This window comes from Natator depressus, chromosome 24 (genome assembly GCF_965152275.1).
Source record: "Natator depressus isolate rNatDep1 chromosome 24, rNatDep2.hap1, whole genome shotgun sequence".
Taxonomy (NCBI): Eukaryota; Metazoa; Chordata; order Testudines; family Cheloniidae; genus Natator; species Natator depressus.
In genome coordinates, this window is record NC_134257.1 from 1,329,924 (window position 1) to 1,355,748 (window position 25,825).

General features: G+C 54.8%; 3 protein-coding genes across 6 annotated transcripts in view; 2 read left to right on the forward strand and 1 right to left on the reverse strand.

Moving 5' to 3' along the window:
• The window catches only part of NUP210L (nucleoporin 210 like), a 43,960-nt gene extending 32,947 nt beyond the window's left edge, over window positions 1–11,013 (forward strand). The window contains exons 31-40 of the mRNA XM_074938387.1: window positions 431–606; window positions 880–1,100; window positions 3,112–3,248; window positions 3,773–3,899; window positions 4,640–4,789; window positions 5,087–5,337; window positions 6,566–6,770; window positions 7,582–7,686; window positions 10,131–10,205; window positions 10,715–11,013. Coding sequence (XP_074794488.1) covers window positions 431–606; window positions 880–1,100; window positions 3,112–3,248; window positions 3,773–3,899; window positions 4,640–4,789; window positions 5,087–5,337; window positions 6,566–6,770; window positions 7,582–7,686; window positions 10,131–10,205; window positions 10,715–10,806 — 1,539 coding nt within the window. The 3' untranslated portion in view covers window positions 10,807–11,013. The remainder of the gene's footprint in view (window positions 1–430; window positions 607–879; window positions 1,101–3,111; window positions 3,249–3,772; window positions 3,900–4,639; window positions 4,790–5,086; window positions 5,338–6,565; window positions 6,771–7,581; window positions 7,687–10,130; window positions 10,206–10,714) is intronic.
• A 596-nt stretch (window positions 11,014–11,609) lies between these two features.
• On the reverse strand, window positions 11,610–14,182 carry RPS27 (ribosomal protein S27). The gene is made up of 4 exons (XM_074938386.1): window positions 14,067–14,182; window positions 13,672–13,780; window positions 12,545–12,655; window positions 11,610–11,828 (listed from the first exon to the last, which is right to left on the reverse strand). The coding sequence occupies exons 1-4, from the start codon at window positions 14,070–14,072 to the stop codon at window positions 11,800–11,802; spliced, it is 255 nt and encodes an 84-aa protein (XP_074794487.1). The 5' UTR covers window positions 14,073–14,182; the 3' UTR covers window positions 11,610–11,799.
• A 2,186-nt stretch (window positions 14,183–16,368) lies between these two features.
• Window positions 16,369–25,535, forward strand: RAB13 (RAB13, member RAS oncogene family). 4 transcript variants are annotated; one of them, XM_074938378.1, is made up of 9 exons: window positions 16,369–16,615; window positions 17,842–17,925; window positions 21,710–21,770; window positions 22,240–22,300; window positions 22,800–22,877; window positions 23,466–23,555; window positions 23,869–23,934; window positions 24,459–24,509; window positions 25,176–25,535. In XM_074938378.1, exons 1-9 carry the CDS (start codon window positions 16,492–16,494, stop codon window positions 25,248–25,250), a joined length of 690 nt encoding a protein of 229 aa, XP_074794479.1. In that variant the 5' UTR covers window positions 16,369–16,491; the 3' UTR covers window positions 25,251–25,535. The 4 variants fall into 4 exon arrangements, with proteins under 4 accessions (XP_074794479.1, XP_074794480.1, XP_074794481.1 ...); XM_074938380.1 differs by lacking the exon at window positions 16,369–16,615 and adding an exon at window positions 17,093–17,111; XM_074938379.1 differs by lacking the exon at window positions 17,842–17,925 and having other exon boundaries at window positions 16,393–16,615.
• Window positions 25,536–25,825: the final 290 nt, after the last annotated feature.

Sequence of the window (25,825 nt, forward strand, 5' to 3'; positions counted from 1 at the left end):
GAGCCTTAATTTACCCATCTGTAAAATGGGGGAGGATGATGTGTTGTGAGGTTTAATGTTTGTAAATCACCCTATTGTGTGAAAGGCCCCACAGAAGTGCAAAGTATCTTTATCTGTTGCTTCATTTTTTAGGGCTTAAAATAAGGGCTAAGAAACAGTGCTGACCTTCTCGCCATAAATATATTGTATGCTTTTTCATTTATTCATGTGCTATTGATAATTTAAGAGCAATCTTAAATGCTTTGAGTGATGGGAGACCAAGCAAAACCTAGGTCCTGCAGGAAGAAAGAGAGATGGTTCAGTAGGTGGTGCTCTTTCTTCGAATTAGTTATGAACCATTGTACATAATACGTGGATCTGCTTCGGTGGGAAAGACATAAATTTCATGTTTTTTTTTAAAGTGAACCAAAGGAAGCATTGTCTCTTACAGGTGGCTCCAGTGTCATACCTGAGGATAAGCACCAGTCCCCAACTCTACACCATTAGCAGCACATCTCTGATGGCATTTCCTCTGGGGATGGCTCTTACTCTCACAGTCCAGTTCTATGACAATATTGGGGAAAAATTCCATGCCCAGAACACCCAGCTTTACCTGGCTTTGAACAGGTACAGTCCAGAGGAGGTTGGCACATAGTTGACTAGGGTGACTAAAACTCACAGGTAAAATTTTAGCATTACACGTGGTGGGAGAGGTGAAAGGTTCTGTATTTCAGGGCTAAAGCAGATTTGAAGGGAGCTTTCAGAAGTGAAAAGCTGGTTCACATAACTCACTGGGCTATGTTAGCTGTGGGGTTTTTATACTTGAAATATGCTGCTTATCTCTTCTGGGCATCCGAAGCTCTGCTCGTTTTCTTTTGACTGGGGCTTGTTTGCTTTCAGAGATGACCTGCTGCTAATCAGACCTGGGAATAAGAATTACACATACGTTGCTCAGGCTGTGAACAGAGGAGTGACACTGTTGGGAATCTGGGATGAGAAGCACCCAGGCATGGCTGATTATATCCACGTGCCTGTGGAGCATGTCATTGAGCCAGACCTCTCAGAGCCCATTGCAGTAGGAGATGTGATCTGTTTCAGCACACCCCTTGTAAACCAAGAAGGTTTGTATGTTGTTTTTCTGCTCCTGGTGTAGTCTCTATCTATTGTGGTGTTAACATGACCTGTTCCAGTCACCACGTTAGATCTCACAAGCTAAGCAGAGCTAGGGAGCCCATACTTGAATGAGAGACCGCTAAGGGACAGTGGAGCGGTGCTGGGGATTTAATAGGGGGCCATCTTCCCCAGAGGCAGAACTGAACTGGTGTCCCAGCATGGAGGTAGGGCTCTCTGCACAGCTGAACGTATTGACTTGAAGGCAACGTAAAACTGTGGCTGTGGGAGGGGTGTTTACTCCAGTTTCCTGGCCAAATTCTAATCCAGACACATTCCACTTTCATAAAGTCGTCCGATTTCAAGTTTGTATGGCTTCTAATTTCTCCATTAACTCTGTGACAGACAGGATAAGGGCCAGTGTAAAATGCATAACTGCTCAGCGATGGGAGTTTGAATGCTTATTGGCACCAAGGAGTTAATATTGGACATGTTAAAGTACTCTCAGCTTTAGCTTGCCAGACCAGGAAGAGCCTGTTTAGCTTATTTTGGCATCCAGTAGTAAGAAGGAGGAGATGAAGCATGTTGCACGGCTCTGGCTTTGGCTCCACTGCACGTGGGGAAAGCGGGATTGGCATGACTTCTGCACTAGGTTCGTTTCTGGGATGGAGCACAAAGGGAGCTCTGTTGGGTCTGGTGGAAATCCTGTTCCTACTAGAGCCTAGCTTAGTGCCGTGAAGCGCTGCCAGTGGCAATTCCTGTCTAGCCCAGAACCAGAAAGTGTCAGCTTTAGTGGGTCCTCAAAGGAGAGTATCTGCTTCTCACCGTCTAATGACAGGGACCCTAATTCTCCTTACACCTACACCGGCTCTGTTATGGATTTACACCAATACAAGTCAAAGGAGTATCAGGCCTATCTCTGCTGTCAATAGAAAGCCTCCTCCCTTCTTCACTGCTCTAGGACAGTGGTTCTCAACCAGGGGTCCGGGACTCCCTGGGGGGCCGCGAGCAGGTTTCAGGGGGTCCGCCAAGCATTAGACTCTCTGGGGCCCTCGGCAGAAAGCTGAAGCCCCACTGCATGGGGGTGAAGCCCAAGGCCCTGAGCTGCCCCACCACCCAGGGCTGAAGCCAAAGCCTGAGCAGTTTAGCTCCATGGGGGCCCCTGTGGCATGGGGCCCTGGGCAATTGCCTTGCTTGTTACCCCTTAATGCCGGCCCTGGCTTTTATATGCAAAAAACTAGTTGTTACGCCACAGGTGGACTGTAGAGTTTTTATAGCTTGGGGGGGAGGCGGGCTCAGAAGGAAAAAGATTGAGAACCCCTGCTCTAGGATTCAAGTGTGGGCTCAACCTTGCTGTCCCTGGCCTTAACTCCACAGGAGTATTTTGCATCCTTTCATTCCAGGGCTGCTGTTTTCCTCTCTTTTTTCCTCACTCACCAGTGTGGCACTTCACAACCATCCAAGAGGGCAGGCCGCACAGGGGCTAGTGACCGGTGTTCTTTATACCAAGGGTTCTGCAGCTGCATTAGAACTCTCAATACACAAGAGTCAGTGCTCCTGCAGCTCCAGTTTTATTACTGTCTCCTCATCATTAAGCTTTGACAGGGTCTTAGGAACAAAAGGTAACCGGAGAGCATGGCCAGGAATGCCAAACCCTTTCCTTCATCCTATAAAACCTCTTCTGCGCATTCTTTTGACTCAGTGACCCTAAAAATTAACCTGCAGCCTTATGGTTCTATTTTGTTCAAGTAAATATGATTTATAGACTGCCTTTGCAATCAGGCAGGCAGTTAGCTCCGTGTATTCCACTGGGTGGGGGGCATTTGTGTAGTGTGACTATCTGAAAGGTTCACTTTGAGCTCTAAAAATACAAGATCTGTGAGTGTGGCCTACGATGTATGAACTCTGTGAACGTGCTATAGGGGAAGTGATGCCTGAAACTTATTCCCAGCACATTCAGTGATTCCTTTCATGAAGTGGAGACTGACCAGAGGAATCTGGTTTATGACTTGGCCTTTATAGGTGAACCTGGGCTGTGGCAAGTCTCCCCCACTGGCATTCTTGAGACAGACCCTTTGAGTGGAGCAACGTTTGTGAAGAATGCTGGGACAGCTACAATCTTTCATGACATCCCAGGGACAGTGAAAACATACAGAGAGGTATTTATTGCTACACTCTCCTATACGAGACCAGCTTGCTACTGCTTGTGCCAAGGAAATTCTTCCCATAAATTACTTGCATGCTGCACCCCTGGCAGTTAGTCTGTATTTATCTTGGAATCCTTTTGTTTATAAGACTGCACGGCCTAGACTTAGAAACTGAAAGCAGCACCATTAGCATCGTGGCTGAAGTCTGTGTTATGGTGCTGCAAAAGCAGAGTTTTTACTGTAACTTGACATGGGATAATTTGCAAACCTGGATTCAGTTCCTATGTAGGAAAAACAGTCCTGTAAGTAAGTTAATAGGGTCTTTAAAAAGAAGACACTAAGAGCTTGTGTCTTTACACCACTCTGACAGTGTAAAGGGGACTTAGTCTGGTCCCAGAGGTAATAAAATTGCTTGGTTCTGGAGAACGGAAGAATGTTCAGTAGCAGAGAAATAGTTACAGCAATAAAACTCCCCACTGTCCATATGAACACACCAGTCTTTCGAACACAAATTTTTACCCCGTTTTATGTTTTAGGTAGTTGTCAATGGTTCATCAAGATTAAGCCTCCACCTTGGTCCCAAAAGCTACCTAACCAATACTCCTAACTCTTCTGAAGTCTGGGTTTTCGTTGCCACAGGCAGGGCAGGAACAAGCCTCAGAGGTAAGACCTATTACTGCTGGCTTCTTCTAAATTCCTCCAGCTTGGCCTAAACTGAACTACTGCAGTTAATGGGGTGGTTCTAGTGTTTGTTCCATGGGAGAGCAAATGTATTTATTCTGTAGGAGCCCTCATATTTGAGAGAAACTGAATTGCAGGTATAAAAGCAGTTTATAAACTGGTCCTCTTGCACTTTATTCAAAGTCATGCAGGCTTTATAACCCTAAAATGAGGTGAAACTACAGCTCAACCTTTGTAACTGCTAGACTACAGATTACCAGTACATCCCATGTGTCCTTCCAAGAATATCAAAATTAGGGATATTTTCTTATGTAAAATAGGAAATTCTTTTAATGTATGCTTTGTCTGGCTTACTTTCCCTCCAAGTGCAGCTCAGATGTCAGTGAATGGAATTGGCACCATAATGGATTAAAAAAGGACAAGGCCTATTCTTATGCTGTCAATAAACATTTCAGTTTCCAAGCCTTAGGTTTTAAGTAAAAAAACGTGTTGTCTGTTTCAAACAAAGCTTTGTACTTTGCTATTGAAATGATTGTAGGTGTCAGTGACCTACTGGGAAAGAATCTTCTGTCTGGGAGGTGTAGGTTGGATGGAAATTATAGACTGGCCTCTCAACTGCTCTATCCACCAGAGAAAGCTTCCTCACCTGGGCTTGATAGAAAGATCCATTGTGATAATACTAGCTCATGCATTCTTCATTCTTCCAATTCTCTTTCTTCTAGGCCCATGCAGCCCTAGTCAGGTTTATGCAGTCACTCATCTGCTTCGCCCAGAGTCTCACCTGCTATGTCAAGTTGAGTTCAGCAGCACAGTGCTGGATATTCCAGCAAGTAAAGTCTTTCATGTCCGGTCACACTTCAGTATTGAAAAAGGTAGGCACGCTGGCCCCTTTCAAGGGAAAGGGTCAGGGATTTGGGGGGATTTTTCATTTTTGATTGTTTTTTTTCCTTCCCACAAAATTCCCATTTCTCCACCGCACTGGGAACATGGTGGTGTTTCACAAGCATTGTTTCTGCTGACTTGTTAGCAGGGGTAAGAATGTGCGTAGTGAATTCTCCCTTCCCCTCACTCTTTGTAGTTTTCCAGTGATAGATGGCTTATGTATTAAAAACAGTCAAACACAAGGCTTCTGAATGTTTATTCTTTGGTTTTCCCCATCTTGAATTTAGGTCTCTATGCCTGCATAATCACTGCTAAAGCCCAGTCTGATGAAGTCCTGCTGGCTTTGAGTTTTGCTGAGGCCTCTGTATATGTGATGGTCTGTCTCTTCAGTGAACAAAGCAAGGATGGAATGCAAAGAATCCTAGTTCCCTTCCTCCCTGCATTTTACCTCAACCAGTCTGAATTGGTTTTTAGCAGCAAACAACTAAATGGCAAGATCAGAGTGCTGGGAGCTGAGAAAGTGTTAGAAAAGCTGGAGGTACATAGAAAGCTCTCGCTGCCCCTCCGTTCCTGGGGAATACACATAGCAATCCTTCTTCTGTTTAGCATGTATCTGTAGGGAGACTCTGATCCCGGTACACGAGGTGCGGTGTGAGCAGTCCCTTGGTCCCTTGTGATGATTGAGTTGCTTCTGTGTTTGGAAACAGTAGTGGGTTTTTTTACAGTAATTGAGCACTCCCCCTCTTCTATATCAGGAGGGGGGGAGTGGTGGGCAGGTAGACAAGGGAGAACCTAGGTTACAGTAACCCCAATGCTAGGCAGGCCATTTGTCCAGTTGGAAACCTGACAGTCCTCTTTTGGGGTGGTTTTTCGCCTGTCTGATACTGAAAGAAAACGGGATGGGGGATGTTATAATGAAGAGCTCGCCACTCCTCCCCCACTGAAGTGACTTCACACACACACACACAACATGCGACATCACACCCGCCAGGGCAGGGTGGTGGAGTCTTCAAAATGGCACCTCCTATGCCACGTAACCTCATGCGCACTGTGTGGGCAAGGTTATACCAGCAGGCCCAGGCCATTTCTGGAAGTATCAGCACATCCAGTATTCTGCTACCCACTGTGAATGATGGTAATTACAGGAATACTTGTTATCACTACTGCATTGTCATAAATAACCTCGCTATTCTATGTCTGGGTGTGTAATATTTAGGGCCCTACCAAATTCATGGCCATGAAAAACACATCACAGACTGTGAAATCTGGTCTTTTGTGTGCTTTTACCCTGTACTATACAGATTTCACAGGGGAGACCATTCCTCAAATTGGGGGTCCTGACCCAAAAGGGAGTTGCAAGAGGGTTGCAAGGTTATTTTAAGGGGGTCGCGGTATTGCCACCCTTACATCTGTGCTGCTGCTGGTGGCGGCTCTGCCTTCAGAGCTGGGATCCCGGCCAGCAGCCACCGCTCTCCAGCTGCCCGGCTCTGAAGGCAGCCGCCGTCAGCAGCAGCGCAGAAGTAAGGGTAGCAGGACCACGACCCCCCACAACTCCTTTTTGGGTCAGAACCCCTGCAATTACAACACCATGAAATTTCAGATTTAAATAGCTGAAATCATGAAACTGATGATTTAAAAAATCCTATGACCATGAAATTGACCAAAATGGACCGTGAATTTGGTAGAGCCCTAGTAATATTATACAGAACTGGCATATGCTGTTTTTGTTTTCCTTTGAAATAACTGCTTTTTGTCTGTTTTCAAAGGTCCACCCCAACTCCCCTGTGATAATAGTGAGGCAGCCTGAACATTCGCCCAACATGCCTGGACTTGTCTTCTACCCCGTTAGTGTGGTCAATCTCACATCTCTCCACCAGATGGCAGCCCCCGTCTTTATCAATGTCTCTTGTATTCTCACAGGCCAAAGAGTTGCCATAGCCGTGAGAGTTCTGGCAGGGCAGCATCTGTTTAGTAAGTATCAGCTGGTCTTATTTGTATGAGAAGATGCAATAGTGCATCAAAGTGGTTTGCTAGTTACTGGATCCTCATTCTTCACCATCCCAGTTTGCTTTCCTGTTGCAAGAAAGTGAAACGAGTCTACCTTACTGTGTCTAGGCCTGAACCTGTGCGGTATCTTAATTCTCATTGACCTTAGTGGCAGTCCAGTGTCCCGCAGCACACAGCATTGGTCCTTTTGAATGCTAACTCAGTAACAAGGGGTCCCTGTTTTGTTCATTTCACACTGAAGACTCAGCGGGATCACAAGGAAGAGACTTACTCCCTAGGTGTGGACAGCTGAACTTGGTGGGGGTGAGAAGAGGAGTTGTATGGAGTTGCGGGTTAATAATGATGCAAAGCAGTTTCCATCTGATTTTATTTAATAGTCTACATGAGTTGGTGGTCTGGGTCTATTTCCTAGTGAACAGAGGGGAGTCTCTGATAGAAGAGGGAGACTGAATTGCCCTTAATCCATAAGGTGGTCCCTCCGAGTCCTAGTGAGGCACTTTGAGAGGGGGCCGGAGCCAGGAAACTTTCACTGCAGCTATTTGCGCTGCACCTGGTCTAGGGAGAGAACTTCATTCCTTAAGGCTCCAACACCAAATTCCTATTAAAAGGATAAATGATTTTGAAACAGCTTATTTAATACTTCTTTTCAGTTAGTTCTTGCAACAAAGCTGCAGAGTGGTTAGATGTATGTCTCTACAGTATCATTTATTACAGAAACCAGGAGTCTGCCTACACCCAAGACTAAATATTACCTCATTTTTCTGGAAAATGTTAGGTCAGTGCAATGAAGCAGGAATTGTCCAGCAGCTTATGGGCTCTTACCAGATCCTTCTCTTCACCCTCTTTGCTGTTCTAGCATCAACAGCTGTAATCTTTCTCAGTAAGTGAAAACACAAGAGAGGTTTGCAGCTAATTATTAAATGAGGGGTAAACAGAGAGCTTTACCTGTGTGTTCATTGTCACTGAATACAATCATTTGTTATACTTTGTGTATATTTTTAAGAGTACAATACTGTTTTGAGTGTGTTTGAATATTACAAGCACCTTGTAAAAAAAAAAAAAAAAAAAAAACTGTACACAACACAAACAACCACATTTCAGACCATGTCCTAAAATAAAATACATCTAGCACACAAAGGTTTAACCCCCAAAAGATCATCCTGGTGTCTGTCCTATTTCTGTAATGCCTTTCAAGAACCTGTGTACATACTGCTGTACAGGGATGCAGCCACCTTTCATGTAGATACCAACAAGTATCCACCAATGAGGAAATGGCATTTTGGCCAGTAAGGAAGAAAGATAGATAAAGTAACCTACCATCTTTAATGACCATGTAAAGCAGACAGGCCCTCAGTTTATACAATCTCAGGAGGGAAAAACCCAGCCACCCATAGTAAATGCCATGTAACTTAGTGAATCTGCCTCTGAAGGATAACAGGCTGAATCCCTGCTACTGCAGTCAGAACCTGTCCTTCCTGAGGTTTAGGCTGCTGGCCATGTGAGGGCCAGGCCCCTACTCTTCCTATTAACCTGTCCTTCTGGGTCTTAAAAATCATTTTGGGTAAACTTTAAGGGTAAAAAAAGCACTGCTGGTTCTTTGCACTGGTATATACAGGGAGCCTGTCACTGCTAGAGCTTGATTCTTCTACTCGGAGCCTGAAATAAACCAGAAGTCAGCAGCAGGCTCAGTGGCCTGCATGAAACAAGTCCACTTCCTAAAGAATGTGCTTCCCCTGTGGAAAAGCCCAATTCCTTTCTCTTCTCTAAACATGAAGAAAAGGAGGACTTGTGGCACCTTAGAGACTAACCAATTTATTTGAGCGTAAGCTTTCGTGAGCTACAGCTCACTTCATCAGATGCATACTGTGGAAAGTGTAGAAGATCTTTTTATATACACACAAAGCATGAAAAAATGCCTCCTCCCACCCCACTCTCCTGCTGGTAATAGCTTATCTAAAGTGATCACTCTCCTTACAATGTGTATGATGATCAAGTTGGGCCATTTCCAGCACAAATCCAGGTTTTCTCACCGCCCCCCCTCCCCCCCCCCCCACAAACCCACTCTCCTGCTGGAGAGTGGGGTGGGAGGAGGTATTTTTTCATGCTTTATGTGTATATAAAAGGATCTTCTACACTTTCCACAGTATGCATCCGATGAAGTGAGCTGTAGCTCACGAAAGCTTATGCTCAAATACATTGGTTAGTCTCTAAGGTGCCACAAGTACTCCTTTTCTTTTTGCGAATACAGACTAACACGGCTGTTACTCTAAAACCTCTCTAGACATGGTCACTCTGGAGCCGGGCTGAGGTGTACTGGCAAAAGGCAGTGTGGTGGAAACTTGCCCTGTAGCTACTTATGCTGTCTCTCTTCTGGGGCTAGATAAGATTATTGGCCCCAACAGGGGTACCTTTTGAGCACTACTGATTTAACCTTTAATATATGAAGTTTATTTACACTTTCAGTGGTATCTAAATACTGCAACATTTCTGCCCATTTTGCCTGATGATTTTGGTATTCGGTGCCCCACAATTCTGATGGATCAGATTTTTCCAGCAGCACCAAAATGCATATTCTCTTCCTCCTTCACACCCCTGCATACACGGCAGGGAGCGTGTCGGGTCGGGTTTCGACCCATACAAGCTGTGAAATTGTGTTCAGTGGGAATATCTTATTTGCCAGTTTGGCCTTTAGACAAAGTTGCATGGGTCTAGTTAAACTTGTGGAAAAACTCATGCTTATGTTTGCATGGCTTATTGCACTTGGTCTTAAACCTATACTAATTGACTGAAGCTAAACAGCCCATCTCTCTGTAGAGCACTCAGGAGAGTTAAAGCAAATCAGTACGTGTGACATCAACCTCTAAGTTAGAGCATCTTAGCCGCCCAGTACTATCATTCAGGACTCCTAAATGGCCACGCAGCTTTGTGTTGGTTTAAATCACACCTTAAACTGCTGTAACTGTACACAAACTTTTAGCATAATGAGACTATACCAGTGGTCCCCAACCTTTCTGTGGGAATAGCAAATTCCTATTCCCAGCACACTGTGGCGGGCGCCAAACATCCTGCCGCCGAGAAGTGGCAGCGGAAAGAAGCCTTGCTGCCGAAATGCCTCCGAGAAACAGCAACGCTTCTCAGCAGCATTTGGGCAGGTGGTTCTCAGGTGGCCACGCTCGGCGGTGGCATTTTGGCAGCATGGTGTCCTGCAGGCGCACACAACTGCCCCGGCGGGTGCCATTGCACCTGCGGGCACTGCGTTGGGGACCCCTGGACTATACCTTCACACCTGTTCCACCAGTGTTACATAATTTGTTATTTTTGCAGCATACAATGCCTTTCTGACCAGAGTGCAGACTGTACCTATTGTGTATGTTCCTACCTCAGCTACACCTCAGACAGGTAAACTGGAATTTTTTGAAACTTGTAACATTGTATATAATTTGTTTGAACAGCTGTATACAAAGGTCAGTAGCAAACATCACTTACTTAAGACAGGACTTATTCTCTCATCCTGGTTGCTCCCTTTCCCAGCCTATCATTGCTGTAAAACAGACTCACTTCTCTGGAGGCAGAATAGCCAACCTGGAAAAGTGAATTTGAATTCCCCTGAACCCCAGGTACTTTTTGTTTGTAGCTGTGTTGATCCCAGGATGTTAAGAGACAAGATGGGTGAGATAGTGTCTTTTGTTGGTGACAAGAACAGAAGTTGATCTAATAAAAGATATTCCCTCCCCTACCTTGTCTCAGGTACAGGAAAGGGCTTGAAGTTTTAGGAACTATTTTCTATAAATTGCAAGGTTAGATGGCAGCAGCTGTCTTAAGTAAAACCCTGTCCTTTTTGTTCCTGTGTCCTAAGGATATCCAGGCAGCCCAGTATTAATCTGACTAACCTTTTTCCCTACACTTAGGGTATTCATATCCTCCTGTTGGTACTCAGCAACACAATGAAAGAAACAGGACGCAGCTATGGCTTTGGAGTGTACGGAGAAGGCATGTTTGAAGGAAGTACCTGTTTGTACAATAATAAATGTCTAGTGAAGCATGATGTTAGGTGTAGTTCCAACTCGTCTAATTGGAAGTCACAGCACCTTCCTGGTTCTCTGGGACAACAGTCTGACTCTAGAATCTTCAGGCCACAGTGATGGGTACTGGACAGGGGCCCCACTATCATGTTGCCAAAGGCACAATAGGGTTCATGCCCTTCTACTTTAAGAGATCAGTGTGGTAGATCCTGCAACAAGAAAACTTCCTCATGATTTGGGCCAGAATAAAGTCCAGTAGCCACCCGGCCATTTGACTTTTAGACCTTTTTCGGGCCAGTAACGTATGATACAGCAGGCTTCTTGTGCCTGCCTGTATCAGTAGGGTATCAGATCAGAGCACTGGAAGGTTAACAAGGTACTTTACTGTGGTTTGAGGAATATTTTGGAGTCACTTGTAAAAGCTTGTGCTGCCAGCAGGGCAAAGTTAGGATTCACAGTGGTTGAAACTTCCACTTTAAGAACGGTCAGATTACACTGACTTCTCAGGAGAGGGCGGAATTAGAGAAGAACTCCGGTTTCACTCTAAGGTGAACAGGGGCTCGCTGCATATGCATATTCTTTCCCTGCTGAGGGTCATCATAGTATCTGTTGCAATTACAGGCAGGGCAGAGTCAAACTCTGCCCAGAAAGTGCTGGTTTTCACTCCTGTTGAACCGTTTTGCTTATATCACCCAAAAAGAGCACTATGTGAGTTGACAGTGAGTATCAAGTTAAAGCAATAGACTAAGCTGTATTTTATCCAAAATTTATTGACAGTCAGATGGGTGAGGCTACAGGGACAGTATGAAAGTCATGTTCTCCCCTCACGTTCCAGAGACGTGTTTAAAGCCTTCTGTTCACATCAGGACACTTAATATTGCTCTGTGGCTGAATCCCATGCTCTTGAACCATCTGTATTTGTCTGTGCAGCCAACTGCGCAGGTAGTCCCACCCATCTCAGACACTTTAGTTTAGTGCTGCTTTCGTCTGAAGGAGCATCCTAGATAAGGAAAGAACAGTAGGTAATCCCAAGCACATTACCAGCCTGTGGGGGGGGATGGGTGAGTCGTTAACTCAGTCCACAGGAGGGTAACAGCACCACAAGGCCTCTAGAGGTTGAGGGAGGCAGACCCTATTCTCATAGCTCAACAAGGACTGACGACTACTGGAAGAGTGAAACCCTCAGGTATCAACAGCTCCAAAATCCACTAAGTCAGATCCATCATTATAGAAGTAAAACTGTAGTGGAGCCAACAGAACACAGAACTAGCTCAAATAGTCCAGGCATGGCTCAAAGCCAGGAAGGCCAAAGTATATCCCCAATGACCCTCTTAGGAACACCAGTAAATAGCCATCCAGCCTAAGCATTCAAGAATCCCCAAGGTTTCTAGTAGTTCTGTCCTGCCAGCTGCTCTAGGAGACTAATTTTTGCTGGTCACTTAAGAGGCATTTCATTATACTTAGCAAACCCACTCCCTGCAAGCACTTCAGGCACATATTAGACAGATTCTGAGACTCTTCTGAAGTGCCACTCAAGGTGAAATTCTGGATCGGGGTATTATAACACTGTGTACAGTGCATTGATATACATTCCCTGTCCTGAGGAATCTCTCGTTCAAGACAGACAAGAGCAAGACAAAACAGGTAAGGGGGTTATGATGACATGGAAAAATATATTAGCTGCCTGGGTGTTTTAAAGTACAAATTGCTGTTTACCTTCTGTAAGCCTTGCCTTTCCTCCGGTGGGCTGGCACAGCACAGTTGAGCAGCCAACACACAGAACTACAGTCTGAGCATGGCTGAATACAGTGGTGATTTTATAGCAACCTGAAACAAAGCAAAAGTTTGAGGTGAGCCTATTTCTCTACAAGAGACGTGGGGCAGGGTTATTTCCACTGTTGGAGCAAAAGACAAAGCTGGCATGTTATTGAGACTATTTTGACATTTTCAGCAGGCAAATGAAACTTTAATCTGCTGGAGAAAGAAGAGGACTAAGGGCGACAGTGAAAAATGTTCAAACAGTTTGCATTGCTCTGGCCATAGTGGGGCTTTAAAGGGGTCTCAAAAGCAAGCATTTTAAGTTTGCATTTTAAGGGTAGGTACAGTAGACTGAAGAACTTGGTCCCGGCGGGGGGGGGAATCATCAGTTGTCCGCTAGCTACAATAATGAATTCAGCTAACATCAGACAACTAAATTGAGACAAGATAATCCCAGGGCATCCCCTGGGCAGGGTACTAGTCAACACACATTAAGGGACTCCTCCCGCATGGGGTCTAGCCTAGTGACAGTCTATTATTGTCTGTCAAAGTATAATCAAGGTCCAGGCTTCAGAGAAAATTTAGCAAAAGGTAAGATTCCAGGATCCCTTTAAAAGCACCTGGTGGTCCAGATTTGGCCTGCAGTCTGCCTACCGAGAACCCCGGCGTATCCCCTGCACAGCTCGAGGAGAAAACATGCCTTACAATGCTGCGCAGGTGCAAGCTTTCCGTTTGATTTCTGGAGTAGGACAACTTCTGCCCCCACCAACTCTTACAGGCCCAGGGTCAGGAAATGTTGACTACATGGGCTACCGAGTTTCAGAGGGGTAGCCAGCCCTGTTAGTCTGTATCAGCAAAAACGAGGCGTCCTTGTGGCACCTTAGAGACAACACGTTTATTTGGGCACAAGCTTTCGTGGGCTGCCAAGCTACCTTCGGGCTCCTGCCTGGGAGCTAAGCGGGACGCCCAGGCCGGCTGCCAGCAGGTGGGAGGCAGCCTGGGGGAGCCCTTCCCCAAGCGCCCTGAGCTCCAAGGCCCGCCTGGGGGGCCAGGCCGGGAGCGGCCCGCGGGGGCCGGGGCCTCACCTGGACACTTCACGTCCATGAAATAGGAGTTCGGACTCTGGACCAGACGCTTCTTCTTGTGTTTCCGCTTCTCCTCCTCGGGGGAGGGATGCAGCAGGTCTTTCGCCAGCTGCAAGCCAAGCACAGCGCGTTAGGCCGGCCCGGGGGACGTTGGGGGGAGCCCCCCCACCCCGGCCCCCCTCCGGAGGGGCGCCCCCCTCCCGGCCTGCCCCCCGCCGCCATCTTGGTCCCTCCCCCCGCCGCCATCTCCCCGCTCCGGGCCCGGCTCCCGCTACCCGGCCCCCCATCGCCGCCCCCGGACCCCGCCCCCCGCCGGCAGAGCCCGGACGGCGGAGCGGGGCCGCCCCGGGCGAGGGGGCCTCTCCCGGGCCCGGCCCCCGCTCGGCCGCACTCACAGGCATGTTCGCGTGGAGGCAGCCGGGGCCGAAAAGGAGCTAGACCGGAAACCGGGGCCGCTATATCCGCTCCGGGGTTCCCCGCACGGGCGGAAGTGAGCGCTTGGCACGGCCCTGCTGCCATGTTGGAAAGGTCGAAGCTGCCACCCAATGCGCAAGGAGAGTTGGGCGGTGTCGCCATTTTGAGAAGGTCGTTCAGGCCAACAAAGTGCTCCGACTACCGGAAGCGCCGCCATGTTGAAAAGGTCTTTGCCTTCAACCAGAAGAAATCCTGTAGTCGGAAGTAGCGGCCATGATAAGAGGGTCAATCTTTTCTCCAGGGGCTGAGGAGGCGGGAAATGACGCCATCTTGGGAAGGTCCCTGGGGACCCAGGCCCATGGCATGAGCCGTGAGATCCCTCCCCACAGGCCCCACGCTGCTGAGGTGCCCCGGGATTGGCCCTGTTCCGCGGTCCCGCATGACATCATCCCCATGGGTGCCACGGTGACGGGAGCAGGCGGCGGGAGGAGGCGCTAGGTGCTGTCATTCGAGGGCCTGGCACGCTGAGGTCCTAGCGCCGGGCCGGTGGGCTTGGGCCCCGTGCAGGCGGATGGGCCCCGATGTCGTTCATTCCGGTCACCCTCTGAACCCCTGGCAGGGCCTCGAGCGGAGCCGGGCTCCTCCGCCGCGCCCCGTCCGACACGCAGGCTGCCCCGTGGCCCCGGCCGCCCCAGGCTTTGGGACCCTCCCGGGCGACAGGCACGGAAGTGACCCTCCTCAGTGCACACGTGGATGTGGCAGGAGCTTAACGGTGGCCTCCTCACGAGCCAGCGCCCCCGTCGGCGGGGCAAGTCCGAGAGCAGCCAGGCACTTAGGCGAGTCTGCGCGAACGCTAGAAAAGGCCTCAAAGGCCCCTGCTCTCTAATCTCCAGCAGCCCGGAGCAGGTCCAGTGCGGGGCTCCTCTGCAGCTGGAAGCCTGCGGGGCCACAGGCATGAGGTGCGGGCCCCGCACATCTGGATTTCTTGCTCCCCTTGGAACCTGGGCTTCCGCCTCAGAGAGGTTTGCAGACAACCAGGGCAGAGAGGGAACAACAGCGGGCCGAGAGCGAGGTACCCTGTGGTTTGGTCACTGGAAGGCAGTGCTCATGAGTGGCGCTTGTTGCCCAGCTGGAATCACAGAGGCCTTTCTGCTGCTTCCTTCCTGCACATCCCGGGAGAAAAATTCACCCTCTCTGGCATGGAGCCAGACCTAGCCACCCCATTTGCCGGCCCCTTCAAGGGAGGACCTTTCTGATGACACAGATAAAGGGCCAAGCTGCAGGATTAGGATTTATGTGGTGTCAGCAAACCATGACTGTGACCCAGGGACACTAGTCACACCATGAATTAATGTCAAGAAGTTTTTGGAGCATGTTTGCACCACAACGGCCCCCCACAGCTCTGCCAGTGCCCCTCAGTCCTGATACGCCGTTCCTGCTATCCCTGCCTGGGTCCCCCATCAGCTCAGTGGGTGCCCCTCACTCCTGACCTGCAGCCACCTGCTATCCTAGCCCTGAGTCCCGGCTTAGCTCTGCCAGTGTCCCTCAGTCCTGCAGCCCCTCTGCTACTTCAGGCTTGGGCTCCCCACAGGTCAACACAGCCCTGAGAGGCCCCTCAATCTCCACCCACAGCCTGTCCCTGCTGCTCATCCAGTCCCGGGCTCCACACAAACACAGAGACCTGCTGATGCCGCATCCCAGTCCTGAGTCCGGACCCGCTGTGATTTAAGGGCTCCTGCTTTCCCACGGCAGAGCAGGGTGGAGAAAGGAACCGGACCCCATCAGTATTGTTCTGCTTCAGGGGCTCCCAGCCCTAGGGCAAGAGAGGAAGTAAAGGAGAAAAGCATCCGGTGTGTGAGGAGGGAGAGGGTAGGACTGACCCTCCCCCACCGTGGGACCCACCCGACTAAGAGTTGGCTGCGTTTAGACAAAACAGCTTCAGTAAATTATGGTGAAAACCTGCCCCTCGCCTCACTTTGTTTAGCAGGAATTCCAGAGAAACCCAGCTCAGCTCAAGCATATCCCAGCCCTGGGGTCTGCCCCCGCCCCGCCAGCTCTGCTGGCACCCCTCAATCCTGACCCACAGCCCCCTGCTAGCCCAGCCCTGCCCCCCCCCCAGCTCTGCCGGTGCCCCTCACTCCCGACCCGCAGCCCCTGCCAGCCCAGCTGGGGGTTCTGCAGACCAACTGGAGGCCGTTGCCCCCGTGCTGGTTAACCCCTCCCTGCCCAGGGTGCTTCCCCAGCCGGGCTCCCCGCGCAAGAGCCGGTTCTCCCGGGCCCGGCGGGAGGAGGGGTCCGGGCTTCCCCCACCCGCCGGGCGCGGGCGGAGGCGGAGCCGGCACCGCCCCTTGGCGCCTCCCGGCTGCAGGAAAGTTTTGCCCAGGAGCCGAGCGGCCCGGCCGGGCCATGGCCAAGTCCTACGATCACCTCTTCAAACTGCTGCTGATCGGGGACAGCGGGGTGGGCAAAACCTGCCTGATCATCCGCTTCGCCGAGGACAACTTCACCAGCACCTACATCTCCACCATCGGTGAGTGCCCGCCCCCGGGGCCCCCCGGGGAACCCCTCCAGCCCCCCAACCTCACCAGCACCTACATCTCCACCATCGGTGAGTGCCCGCCCCCGGGGCCCCCCGGGGAACCCCTCCAGCCCCCCAACCTCACCAGCATCTACATCTCCACCATCGGTGAGTGCCCGCCCCCGGGGCCCCCCGGGGAACCCCTCCAGCACCCCAACCTCACCAGCACCTACATCTCCACCATCGGTGAGTGCCCGCCCCCGGGGCCCCCCGGGGAACCCCTCCAGCACCCCAACCTCACCAGCACCTACATCTCCACCATCGGTGAGTGCCCGCCCCCGGGGCCCCCCGGGGAACCCCTCCAGCACCCCAACCTCACCAGCACCTACATCTCCACCATCGGTGAGTGCTCGCCCCCGGGGCCCCCCCGGACCCTCCCTGCCTGGGGAACCCCCCGGGGGACCCCTCCAGCCCCCCAACCTCACCAGCACCTACATCTCCACCATCGGTGAGTGTCTGCCCCCCCTGGCTGGGGAGGAAGGGACCCTCCCTGCCCCAGGGAAGCCCCCATTGGTGAATGCCCCCTGATACCCTTCAGTCCAGCCCCCTGGGAAGCCCCCCCATACCATTGGTGTGTGCTGCTTGAAACCTCCTCAGGAACCTCCCCCCTAGGAATCCCCCATCCATCCTGGGTGAACCCCATGCCAACCTCACCAGTGCCTACCTCCCCCAGCCTTCAGGCCACCCCTAAACTAACAGCTCTCTACGTCAATCCGCCCCCCACAGCATCACTTCCCCATCCCCTGTATTATGATGGTCTCGGGACTGGGGGTGGGAGCCCAATTGCGCCAGGCCCTGCACAAATGGGTTCTGCCCTGAGGAGCTGGCAGTGGAAGTTGTTACACCCTATGAGCCCGTCTCCCTGGCAAGCAGCCCCAAACTGGGGGAGAGACAGCCCAGGGACAGACAGACACGCGGACGAGGGTCAGTCCCACACGGTACAGACAGACACGCAGACACAGATCAGCCCCGCGTGACCGAGTTACAGACAGACACACGGATGCAGGCCAGCCCCACATGGCCCAGTTGCAGACCGTTACAGTCACGGGGAACATGGCCAGCCAGTGCTCTTCCTGGTTTCTGGTCGGGGTCGCTGTTTCTAGGTAGTTTCTGGCTCGTTTATGTAGCAGCAAACTCCATTTCTTCTTACTGCTTTAAAATCCTGTTTTCCCCTGGAGTTAAAGAATTGCCCCTTCCGAATCCGCACTGCCCGTGGGCCAGGTCAGGGGCCTCGAGGTGCCGCCCTTCTGCGATGCGTCCCGGTAAGCGCTGGTTGCAGTGTGTGGGGGTGTTCGGCCTCTGGGGTGCTGCAGAGACAGAGTGCGAGCCGGGCCCTGCCTTGGCCAGTCAGTTTGAACAGAGCAGCGGGGTCCCCCATGGCAGCGGTTTGGAGTGTATGAGGGGCCGGCGCCACCCCCGACAAACAGGACGACGTCTTGTTCCACACGGCTCTGTTCTCCTGCCCTGGCAGACTCATGCCCCGCAAAGCCACTGATGATCGTGAGGCGCCCGGAGAGCGGTCGGTCCTCGGGTCGAGCGCCAGCCCAGAACCCCCGACCCTCCTGGATAACCCCCCGTCTGTCCATCTGTCTGGTCTCTCTCCAGCCCCAGGCAGCTCTGAGTGCAGAACAGCAAGGGGTGGGCAGGCGAGGCCCGTTGAGGGCGGGGGGGCACGCAGCATGCCTCCTCCCTGGGTACTAACGTCACCCGGTGCTTGGTCTGAGCTGAGAGCCCCTGGGATGGCCCCGGCCTGGTTCACTCACTGGTGAGCTCTGCCCCCCACCCCCCACACTGCTTGCAGGCATCCTGCTCACTAGTGCCCTGCCCTCTGCACCACTGAGCACTCGTGTGTGTGCGCACCTAGCACTGCCCCCCACCCTGCACCCCATGGCACAGGCCTGCGTGTGCATGTACATGCATGTGCCCTGCCCCCGTGGGGGGCACTGCCCCACACCCTGCGCCTCGTGGTGCAGGCGGCTCCACTCAGGGAGTCGGTCTGGCTGCTTTGTGCACCAGCCATGGAAGGCTCGTCCCTCCCCTCCGTGGGTCAGACAGGGAGGGGGCGGGAGGGCTGGCTAGGGATGGAAGGCTGGCTCTGTCCCACAGGAGGGGGGCAGGTCACCCCGTGCAGAGGCCCAGGCTCGGGGTGAGCTCCTCGGCCGTGGCCCCTCTGCACTAGTGGTGAGCGCAGGGAGCTAGAGCCGTGTCCCAAGCTCAGGAGGGCAGGACGCCTGGGTTCTAGCAGTGCCTCCGTCATGTGACGCACTGGGCTGCCTTGGGCAAGTCCCTGCGAGTGCTCCCCTGCCCCCCAGGGCTGGGTGAGTGTGTGCAATGCCCAGAGGGCACCATACCTGGCACCTCCATCAGACTCCACCACCTTTTAACCCGGCGAGGGCATTAGTGATCCTCGGGCAGAGACTTTGGCCCCAGCCGAGGGGCCATGGGGGCTGGGGGCAGCATCGCTGGGGCTGCAGGTCCCCTCTGGAGCTGGCAGCTCCTGTCCCAAGCAGGGGAGTTGCCCCTGAGATGGTGAAACAGTTTCCTAGGCCTTGGGCGAGTGAGGGCGCCAGCCCCGCAGTGTTTATAGAGCCGTAAAACGGCCTGACACATCCCTGTGACTTGCACGCAGGCGCTGGCAGGGAATTCCACTGGGGAGAGGTTTTGCTCCATCTCGCCCCGAATCCCTGGGCCGCCCCCTTTCCCAGGAGGCGTGTCCTGGGCACCCAGTGGGTCGGTGGGGATGTGCCCCAGCTGCTGGCGGGAAGCCTCCTCCCACCCCCGAGGTCTCACAGCCACTTGTCCTGCCTGTTACAAACATGTGTCCTGCTCCGAGTGGTGCAGGCTGGGCCAGCGGGTGGGGACCCCGAGCTACAGCCAGGCCTATGGGCCGATCGGATTCTACCTCCTGGCCGGGAGCGGCAAGGTCTGCAAACCCCCAGGGGCAGGCGGGAGGGGTGCAGCTGGCCGGGGGTGCTGGTGTTTCCCATGGGGGTTGCAGGGACAGAGCCAAACCTTCAAGAGCCCCGTGGTTGGTCTGTTTCTGGCTGCCTGGGCTCCACAGACCCCCCTCAATGCAGACCGCTCCCCGGACCCCCCTGTCACGAAGTCACCAGGCGATGCTCTGGAACTGCTCCCTATGAAGCCAGTCAGGACTTTGGGGAAGCCTCCTCTCCCCAGGGCAAGAAGCTCACACAGCTTCCACCTTCCTGGGTCTGACCTCAGAGCATTCAGCGTCCTCTGCCCCTCCGTGCGCTTCCCCTAGCAAGTCCGACCAGGGGGGGTCCTGGGGAAGCCAGAGGGTCCTGCCCCCCAACTTCGCAGACAGACGTGACTCTCAGCCAGCCAGTAAAACAGAGGTTTATTAGATGACAGGAACATGGTCTAACACAGAGCTTATAGGTACAGAAACCAGACACCTAAGTCAGGTCCATTTGGGGGGCAGGGAGGCCCAGACCCCAGGGGTCTGGGCCTCCCTCTCTTTCCCCAGCCAGCTCCAAACTGAAACTCTCCAGCCCCTTTGCCTCTTTCCTCGGCCAGGAGGCCACCTGATCTCTTTGTTCTCCAACCCTTCAGTGGGCACCTTTGCAGGGGAGGGGCCCAGGCCATCAGGAGACAGGGTGTTGGCCATTCTCTGTGCAGACACCATCACACTGGCCCTCTAGGGCTCGGCAACAATCACACCCTCTTATCCCACCACCTAGAGACTTACGAAATGCATCGGGGAAACTGAGGCACCCACACAGTATTCAAAGAAAACATTAAGAACATTCCCACTTCGTCAGACCCCCATTACTAGGGTCCAAGGGCCAGACACCCCCCAGCTGGTGTAGATCAGCGTCACTCCATGGAAGCAGCCGGGACTACACTGATCTCTGCCCGCTGTGGTTCTGGGGAGTCTCCCTCTGCAGTGGGTCCCTCTTGCTGCCAGCCCACAGAGCTGCTCAGGCAGGACAGTCCCTACCTGGCTCCAGCTCAGCTTCGTGCCCCGGCAGACAGCTCCAAATGCACCTCGTCCCCTCGCTTCCCATGTGCCGGGGGGTCAGGGGGTGATGCCTGGGAGCAGGGCTGGAGAGGGGTGGGGCAGTGGGGCTGGAAGTCATTAGGGCGCGTTGGAGTGGGGTGAGGGGGCAGTGGGGGGGGGCTGCAATTTTTAATCCCCATTGGAAACTCCGAACCCCACTGACCACAAATCTCCTTCCCTAGGGGGGGGCTGCTTGGAGCTGCCCCCCTCCTGAGTCTACAGCCTGCTCCGTGGTGCTGTGGGGGGGCGCACTGGGGATGCTGCATGTGAGTTCCCTGGTGCCAGGCTGAGAGTGGGGCCGGGGCTGCGTCATTCCTTTGCCCACCCTGGGAAACGGGGCAGGAACCTGCCCACGCCCGAGCGCAGCCCCCCAGCCCAACACGCAGTGTCCCTGGCACAGCGGGCGGGGGGGTCTGGGGAGGGCCAGGCTGTGGGGGCTGCACGATGCGCCAGAGGCTCCATCTGTCTGGCTTCCCCCCACCCCGCCCCCATGTGCAGTGAGCCAGACAACAGCTGGACGGTGGGGGGTGCGGGCGCGAGGCCGTGGCCCAGGGATCCTGAGCGGCTGCTGTGGGAAGCTGAGGGCTCCGTGCTCCCACCCGCCTGCAGCCGGTTTATTCACCACGGCGGGAGAGCCCCCGCCTTGGACTTTGCTCCCAGGGGCATCAAGCTGTTTCTGGGAGACTGGAGATGGGGGGTCGGGGGGGCTGGATTGTGTTTGGGGGAAGGGAGAATACTGCAGGGCAGGAGAGTGGGGATACAGCCCCAGGCTGGCACTGCCCCCAGCCCATCCTCTTCCCCCCCCCCGGCCAATCTGTGCTGGGGGCAGGTGTGAGTCCAGTCACACCAGGGGTCTCCTTCCCGCCCCCACAGTCCAGCGCCACTGCGTCCAGCAGCCCTGCCGTTGGCCTGGCTGCCTGGCCCCGGGGTGGGGGTCGTGCCAGGGCCTCTGGACCCCCTTCACGCACACACACGCACGCACACCCCCGTGCAGCTCTGATGGCGTCATCCGTCTTGTGTTCCAGGGATTGACTTCAAAATCCGGACAGTGGAAATTGAGGGGAAAAAGATCAAACTCCAGGTCTGGTAAGTGGGACCCCAGCAAAGCCGCCCCCTCCCGCCTGCCCCCAGCCCCCCTCTCCAGCTGAACCACAGCTCGAGCCCTGCCTAGCACCTGCAGAGCCGGGGTGGGATGGGGGGTACTGGCATGGCTCCGGGGCTGGGAAGGGGAGATCCGGAGCCTGCCCGCACTGAGCTGCTGGTTCAGGCCCTGGCAGCCCCATGGATGGTGGCTGTGCCCTGCTGCAGGTGTGGAAGGAACGTGTGGGTTGCCAGTCTGCCTCCGCCCCATGGAGCAGCAACCAGCCCCCATCGTCCACCTGGGCAGGGGGGGCCAAGGCTGGGTGAGCTGTGGAGGCAGAACTGGGGTCCCCTTGGGCAGGGTGGTTGCCCAAGGAATCCCCGCCACCCCCCCACCCCTGTGGATCCCAGGGTAGCCCTGGGGGTCAGAGACACTGCTGACTCCATTAACCCCCTTTCCCTTCCTCTCTTGCAGGGACACGGCAGGACAAGAGAGGTTTAAAACCATCACAACGGCGTATTACCGAGGAGCCATGGTACGGTGTCTCTCCCCCCTCAGGCCCAGTGGGGCAGGAGCACTCTGTGGTGACCTGCAAGCCCCCCCCCCGCCCGTGGGCAAGCTCGGAATGGTGCCCAGGAGCCCCAGGAAGGGGAGTCTCACCCAGTTCTCCTGGCAGCAGGCGCCTGCCAAGCAAGGAGGGAAATGTGGGGCCTCAGAGGAGCCCATGCTCCCCCACACACACAGCACAACTGGGAGCGGGCAGGGCCTCTATCTCAGCAGGCCGCATTGGAGGGAGTGGGGCTAGCTGGGGCTCTGGTGGGCCGTCCCGAGGAGCTGGGGCCCAGGAGAGGGGCCCCTGCCAGGCACTAGGGTGTGGGGGTGCTCAGTCCAAGCTGCTCCATTAACGATTGGGGGGCTTCTGGGCACCAGCCCAGGGAGAGACCCAAACACTGCTGAGGGCCAGGCTAGCTGGGGCCTAAAGCCCGCACACCCCAGCCCCGGGTCCAGCCTCACTGAGCGAGCGTCTCTTCCAGGGAATCATCCTCGTGTACGACATCACAGATGAGAAATCCTTCGAGAACATCCAGAATTGGATGAAGAGCATCAAGGAGGTGGGGGAGAGGGGGGCTGGGGATGGAGCTGTGTCATGGCTGGGGGGAGGTGTGGGGGGGAGGGGGACGGGCGGGGGCAGCTGTGTCATGGCGGGGGGTTTGTGGGAGGGGAACTGTGCGAGGGCCATGGTCTGGTCACCACCCAGATGAGGTGTTATGTGGGGTTACAAGTTGCTCAGGGCTGGGCTAGCAGGGGCTGCGGGTCAGGAGTGAGGGGCGCCGGCAGAGCCGGGTGGGAGCGGGGGGCTGCGAGTCGGGAGTGAGGGGCACCGGCAGAGCCGGGTGGGGGCGGGGGGCTGCGGGTCGGGAATGAGGGGCGCCGGCAGAGCCGGGTGGGAGCGGGGGGCTGCGGATCGAGAGTGAGGGGCGCCGGCAGAGCCGGGGGGGGGTGGGGGGCTGCGGGTCGGGAGTGAGGGGCGCTGGCAGAGCTGTGACCATGGGGAATGCAGGACTGGGGTCTGGTTGGGGAAGTGAGGGAGGGGTGGGATACCTGGAGGATGGCTGAAGGGGGACTCAGGAGGGGGATGGATGGCGGGCTCGGGGCCCAGGGGAAATAGGCATCTCCCCCAGATCTGCTCTCTCCTCCAGAATGCTTCTGCAGGGGTGGAGCGCCTCCTCCTGGGGAACAAGTGTGACATGGAGACCAAGCGCAAGGTGCAGCGGGAGCGTGCAGAGAAGGTACCCGGGGGGGCAAGCTCAGGCCGGTGTTGCGAGTGATGCTGTCATTCATGGCTGGATCTGGGGGTGGGGGCAGCTGGACACAAGGTGGCAGCCCCCAGCAGGCGCTGAATGCAGCAGAGTCCCAAGGGCCAGGCCCCGCTCCTCCCATCTCACCCCCCATCTTGGGGTGTCTCTGAGGCCTTGACCGTGTCTCCCCAGGACGGAGAGGCAGCCGTGCCGGGTCTGGGCCATTAGCGAGAGAGAAGGAGGTTGGGGGGGGAGGGGGCAGGCTTTGGGTGCCTGGCTCAAATGCCCCTTTTTCTCCTGGCAGCTCGCGAAGGAACATGGGATCCGGTTCTTTGAGACCAGTGCCAAGTCCAGTGTGAACGTGGAGGAGGTAAGCGGGGCAGGCTCTGGCTCCCTGCCATGGGGCGGCTCCCCAAGGTCCCTGGGCCCTGCCCCGTCGTGCCACCAGCCCCCTGCACTGGGCGCTTACTGCCTAGGGGCAGCCTGGGAGAAACAGCCCACAGGCGAACCCACGAGGGGTGCTGCTAGGGGGTGGGTGGTGCAGTGCCCGTGGGGAGGGAGGAGAGGTCTCTCCCAGTGGTCTCTCCCAGTATCTGGGCTGTAGGAGTACCCTGGGCAGATCCCTTCCCTGTCCCTGGAGTGGATGGGGTGGGGGGCTCCAGTGAGGCTGTGAGACCCACCCTGGGGACCTCTGCCCCCCCGGCAGGCAGGTCCTTCCCATGTGTTCCCATGGAAGCGGGGAGAGGGGGACGGTAAGATTCACCTAGAGGCTCTTGTTTCCCACTGCTAAGCGTCCCCTCCCCCAGCCAGCCCACAGCCCCCACCCGTGTCCCTGGGGGGCCTTCCCGGCTGGGCGTGCTGGGACGCCCCTAACCGGCTCCTCTCTCCCCTCAGGCCTTCAACACCCTGGCCCAGGACATCCTGCTGAAATCCACCAAGAAACTGGTAAGCATGCAGGGTCTGGGCAGCCTTGGGAGCCCCCCCCGAGTGAGAGGGGACCTGCGCAGCTCAGCCCCCTTCCAGCAGGAGGCGCTGAGATGAGGACAGAAAAGCAGCATGAATCTGCCTTTCCCCGTGAATGATCTTGCTTTTCTCCAGCACCTTCCTCGCTGAAGGGTCCCAGTACAGGGATCCCTTGCCTGGGCCTGAGGTGCAGCCACCTCTGGGGTGGGGCGTGGGGGCTGGTTATACAGGATCCCTCGCCAGGGGCTGAGGGGCAGCCACCTCTGGGGAGGGGCACAGAGGCTGTTTAACCATCACACTGCCGTACTATACACCAGGCTAGGTCAGGATGCTGGTGGGGCTATGGTATCTAAGGTGGATGGAAACTCCCCACATTGGAACATGGCCAGGACAGTAATTTGGGATCTTTAATGACCCCTGGTGGTGAAGCCTGACCCCAGACGGCACTCCCAGCAGCACAGTGCCGCCTAGCACCCCGTTGGGGCATTGGCTCAGTCATACTGCTCATAGGGTGCCCACCCTGGGCATGGGGACCGCCCTGACTCAGACGAGAGCGCCCCCACTGAGTGACCCGGCTCTCCCTCCAGCCCGGCACCAAAGCAGCGGGCAAGGGGCGCCCGACAGTGACTCGTTCACTCTCTCTTTCAGGGTAAAATCCCCAAAGGGCACCTGGACTTGAAAAGTTCTCCGAAGAGAAGCAGCAGTAAATGCGCCGTGGTCTAGCAGCAGCCACGCCGCTGGAGCACCCCATAGTGCCCCCCACCAGGCGCCACGCCGGAGCCACTGTGCCACTCCTCTCCTTTCTGCCATGCTCCTGCTCCTCTGTGACAGCGGGGGCCGGGCAGCGCCCTGGAGCTGGGCGGCTGGGCAGAGCTGAGCTCCGGAGCTGGTGTCTCCGAGGGGCCAGGCCCACAGCCAGTCAACCTTTCCACTGCTCCTATGCTCCGAGAGAGGAGGAATGGAGAGCGGGGGCGACCTGCAGGCTGATTTGGAGGGGAAGGGAGCAGAGGGGGGAGCTGGAGAAGAGGGGGGGCTGCAGACAGGAAGGAAGGGGGAGAGGGCAGTGATGTGGGGGAGACCTGGCCGTGCTGCAGCCACGGTGCAGGGTTCGGCTGCTTGTTGCTCCCAGGGGCGCGTTGATTCGAAGCCCTGGCAAGCCAGGATCCCTTCTCCCAAACCAGCCTGCGGGTCCCCCGGGGGCCAGGCAAACACTGTAAATCGGACTCGCTGCTCCATCACGTGTAGGAATGACTGTCTGAAAACCCAGGGCCCCCAAGCCCAATGTGGGGCCCAGTGTC